Below are 5,000 nucleotides of genomic sequence, written 5' to 3' on the forward strand. Positions count from 1 at the left end.
TTAGTATTGTTAGATGTTTGAATATATTAGTGAACCTCTATGTAAGTGCACATTGGTACACAATCATCTGTTTTACAGACATGTAACATTACAATTTAGTTATCTGGGCTGAAGGAATTTTAATAAAAGGATTTAACAATTAGATATTTAAGAAGACACTGGTCTTACAAGACTAAGTATATGAGCACACAAACACACAAACACAAGTATGCACATACACACATATTCATATATTCATCCACACACACACACACACACACACACACACACACACACACACACACATAATACATAACCCCAATACGAGGCCCCAATACGAGTAGACAGAATTTTGAAAGCTGTGAGACATTTTCGACACAAATCACATCAGACGTGGTCAGCCCATCAAGCGAGTGCAACAAGAAGACACTGGACACACACACGTAGCTGTGGTTGGCTATCTCACATACACACACTTAACTGTGGTTGGCTTGCACATGTTAGCAACAGAGTTAGCATCATGGGCTGACAGACAGAGAATGTGTATGGGTTAGCATAGCAGTCCTCATGCCACCTACCAGAACTGGTAAGTGTGTGTGTGTGTGTGTGTGTGTGTGTGTGTGTGTGTGTGTGTGTGTGTGTGTGGTGTTTTGTTCCTTCTTTGTTGACTCCAAAGCAAAACATTATTTTGTTACATGCTTTCATCTGGTTTAGTACATGATACACACACAGTCCACACAATACTCTTTTTGTCTTAAACTTCCTTGTTTCACCTGTTTGACCTTTGACCTTTGCACTCACCTGGGTCTTCCTTCCAGCCAGGCGTTGTAGCTCTGCCCTGCAGCGCTGAAGCTCCGCCTCCATCTCCGCCCTCTCCCTCTGACTGCTGTCGTACAGACCCTGGAGTTCCTGCAGCTCCTCCTTCAGACTTTCACACTGACAGAGGGGGATAGAGAGAGATGGAGGAGAAAGATGGAGACACAGAGAGAAAGAGAGAGTGGAAGATGGTGGATGATAAAAACACAAGAGAGCATAAAAGATAGAGGAATAAGACCCTGGTGAAGATAGAGAATCGTCTCCTGCGAGGGGCTGTTCATATTATTATAAAACATATTTAATATTATATTATCTATTATAACATCCTCAATTATATTATACCCTCAACATGTTTAATTCAGAATTTACTATTAATCCAAAATTCACTATTAGTGGTCTAGTCAACTACGAACAGGAAAAAGTCAAAATATAATAGAACAGATTAGAATAGAATAGAATATAACATAACATAACATAACATAACATAACATAACATAACACATAACATAACATAACATAACATAACATAACATATAACATATAACATATAACATAACATAACAGAATAGAGTAGTACAGAACAGAACAGAACAGAACAGAACAGAACAGAATAGAATAGAATAGAATAGAATAGAATAGAATAGAACAGAACAGAACAGAACAGAACAGAACAGAATAGAACAGAACACAACACAACACAACAGCAGACCTGTCTCTCCACCTGCGTTGCCCTCTATTCAGCCTGCTGCAGCTGCTCTCTGAGTGACCGCACCTCCTCCACGCCCCCGTGCCAGTTGCCTGGGGCGACCGGGCGCCCGTCAAACGACACGTCCTTCTGGATGCTGGTCTCCACCCTCTGGCCGGGCGGCAGCGCCATGGTCATATAGCCTCCGGCCCTCACAGCCTCCACGGGCGCCTCAGAGTCCACGGCCCGCTCACCTGCCACGTCTGAGGCCCGCAGGGACAGGTAGGGGTCAGGGGAGCTGGGGAGAGGGAGAGAGGGAGAGAGGGAGGGAGGGAGGAAGGAAAAGAGAGACAGAGAGAGAGAGGGAGGGAGGGAGACAGAGAGAGAGAGGGAGGAGAGGGAGAGAGGGAGGGAGAGAGAGGGAGAGAGGAGAGGGAGGAGAGGGAGAGAGGGATAGAGAGAAGAGGGAGGGAGAGAGGTGAGGGAGGGAGAGGGAGGGAGGGAGAGAGAGAGAAATCTTAAAGAAATTCATATAAAGAATGGAAGAAATTCGGGGGGTATCATAGTTTGGCACAAAAATGAATATGACAACAAAATAATTCCCATTCAAAAAGGTAAAACCCATTTATGGTTAAAGATAAGATTAGAAAGATAAGATTTTTATCTCTGTGCAGTTTATATTCCACCATCAACCTCCCAATATTTCGATGCCAACCTTTTTGAGGAGCTTGAAAAAGAAATAAGTTAGGAGATGACCATATATTCGGTAATAGAACTCTATATTCTCAGGTAATCCAAACACAGAGAAAGAGTTTTGACAGCAAAATAAATGCCAGTGGAACTAAATTGCTACGTATGTGCAAAAGTCTTGGTGTTTACATTGTAAATGGGAGATTTAGAGGAGATTCTTTTGGAGGATTTACATTCTCTTCTTCCCTCGGTTGCTCTGTGGTTGACTATTTCCTCACTGATCTTGATCCAGAACATAACTGCTTTTATGATAATGCCACAACTACCTATTTCTGACCACTGCCAGTTAATACTACACCTGAAACGGTCAGATATTAAATTGAATTCACAAAATTTTGAACCTAAATTATTCTCACTTCCCAAAACCTTTAAATGGACAGACAAACATGTGTCAACATATGAAGCAGTCATCAATAACAATAAACAAATTATTGATCATTTCATTATGACCAAAAACCAACTAAATGCTGAGAACGTAAATATGGCCTGTAACCACCTAAACAATATATTCATACATTTAGCAAAAACAGCTAATGTAAAACAAATCTCTAGTATGAAAGGAAATAGAACAAAATTAAAAGAGAATTGGTTTGATATAGACTGCAATGCAGCAAGGATAAAGTTAAGATTGTTATCCAATATTAAACATCGAAACCCAAACGATACTGATAGCAGAACAAGATATCATCTTGAATTAAAAAATTATAAAAAATTGATTCAAAACAAAAAATCATCTTACATGTCCAAAGAACTAGACAAAATCCAACGGTCAATTAATCAAAACACTTTCTGGTCAAATTGGAAAAAACTAACAGGTACTGGCAAGTCTGAGTAGTCATCTGACTGTTGTACTTTTACTTGTACTTGAGTAAAATTTAGCAAAGGGTATCTGTACTTTTACTCAAGTAATGAAGCTGTGTACTCTGACCGCCTCTGATTACCCCTATATTTAAATCTGGTGATAAATTAAAGCAACACCAAAGAACTTTCCCTCTGTCGCATGCACACTATTTGTTAGTGGTATATTATAGTGGTAGAATATTTTGCATGACATAAAAGTACGATGTATTGCGACATCAGATGCAAGTCAAATTTGTAGTTTCTTATGTCTCATTCCATCGAACTACAGATCCGCTACCCGATCTGGCAAACTTACATAGTGCGGTTATAGCCGATAGAGGGCCGCGAAGCGAATGCAGAATTGCCGTTCACCCTGTTACAAGTTGATGAACCACTGAAACGATTTTGGAAACATTATTTTAAGGTACAAAAAAGTCTTTGGTGTTGCTTTAAATCCAAACAATTACCGAGGCATTTGCATCACAAGTAACTTAGGAAAGTTCTTTTGCAGCATCATTAATAAACAAATTCTAACATTCCTTGACGACCATAAAATTCTGAACAATATAGTCAAATTGGTGTTCTACCAAATCATCGAACTTCCGACCACATATACACACTCCAGACACTAATAAATAAACATGTACATAACTCCAAAAAGGAAAACATATTTGCATGCTTTGTAGATTTCCAAAAAATCCTTTGATAACATCTGGCATAAAGGTCTATTCTTGAAAATGTTAGAGGCTGAAATTGGAGGGAAAACGTATGATTTGATAAAAACAATGTATGAAAATAATATAAATAGTGTTTGGTAAGGAAATAAAAGAAAAGAGTTCTTTAAACAAGAACGTGGAGTAGGACAAGGCTGTAGCTTAAGTCCAACATTATTCAATTTATATATTAAAGGAACCATATGTAAGAAATGTATTTCAATTAATCATAAAATGGCCCTGATATGTCACTAGACATTAAGAAATCATGTTAATTTCAAATACTTATATCACTGACTACAGTAGTCCGGCCAGGATATTGTCATTTAAAAAGTGAAGTTGCAGCCCTCAACTGATGTTGTTGTGTTTTGTCATGTCATGTTGTGTTTTGGCCTGATGCGCCACCCTCCACCTATCTACTAATCACAAAGTCAGTAGTGTTTCGCCATCTGGGTTGGCAACCTCGAGTCAGGGGGGAGGGGGAGGGGATACACCGCACTACAGTAATTTGAAAGTGATTGCAGTACCAGTTTTGGCCACAATCTTACATATGGTTCCTTTAACGAACTTGCCACACTGTTAGAGAAATCAGCTGCTCCTGGACTGACTCTCCATGACAAGGATGTGAAATTTCTCATGTTCGCCGATGACCTGGTTTTACTTTCACCAACAGCGGACGGGTTGAGACCAAATTTAGACATTACTTCTTTAAAAAAAAAAAAAACATGGGACCAGACTGAAATTGAAAAACTCCACGCAGAAATATGTAAATCTATTCTGCATGTCCATAGAAATACATCAAATAACGCTTGAAGAGTTAGGTCGCTTCCCCATGTCCCTGGCCATCACCAAAAGAGTTATGAAATATTGGATACACTTAAAAAATGTAAACACTATTAGTAACCATCACAAAGCGCTACTGACTAACATATCAGACCCACAAAAAGATAAACTTGCACAATTAATCATAAATAAATATAACATTGCTGATATAAACCTAACCAACCTGAATAAAACCCACAAATTCATGAAGGCAACCTACATTACCCAATGGCAAAATGAAATCCACTCCAACAAAAAACTGGGCAGCTACAGTCAATTAAACAGAGAATACAAACTATCCAATTATCTAGTAACACTGAAACAACCTCAAAAAAACGACTTCTATTTAAGATTTAGCAGACACAATAAACACTTTATGTCACTAGATGCTAGTT

The 5,000-nt window shown here is 38.9% G+C and overlaps 1 protein-coding gene across 1 annotated transcript in view; it reads right to left on the reverse strand.

The window, feature by feature from the left end:
• ccdc136b (coiled-coil domain containing 136b) overlaps window positions 1-5,000 on the reverse strand; it is a 35,934-nt gene that overhangs the window by 8,823 nt on the left and 22,111 nt on the right. The window contains exons 6-7 of the mRNA XM_076297196.1: window positions 1,538-1,778; window positions 781-915 (exon numbers count right to left, since the gene is read on the reverse strand). Coding sequence (XP_076153311.1) covers window positions 781-915; window positions 1,538-1,778 — 376 coding nt within the window. The remainder of the gene's footprint in view (window positions 1-780; window positions 916-1,537; window positions 1,779-5,000) is intronic.

This window comes from Alosa pseudoharengus, unplaced genomic scaffold (genome assembly GCF_046254945.1).
Source record: "Alosa pseudoharengus isolate Yale_2024_CS ecotype anadromous, Long Island Sound unplaced genomic scaffold, YU_APseudo_1.1 YU_APseudo_1.1_scf_20, whole genome shotgun sequence".
Classification (NCBI taxonomy): Eukaryota; Metazoa; Chordata; class Actinopteri; order Clupeiformes; family Clupeidae; genus Alosa; species Alosa pseudoharengus.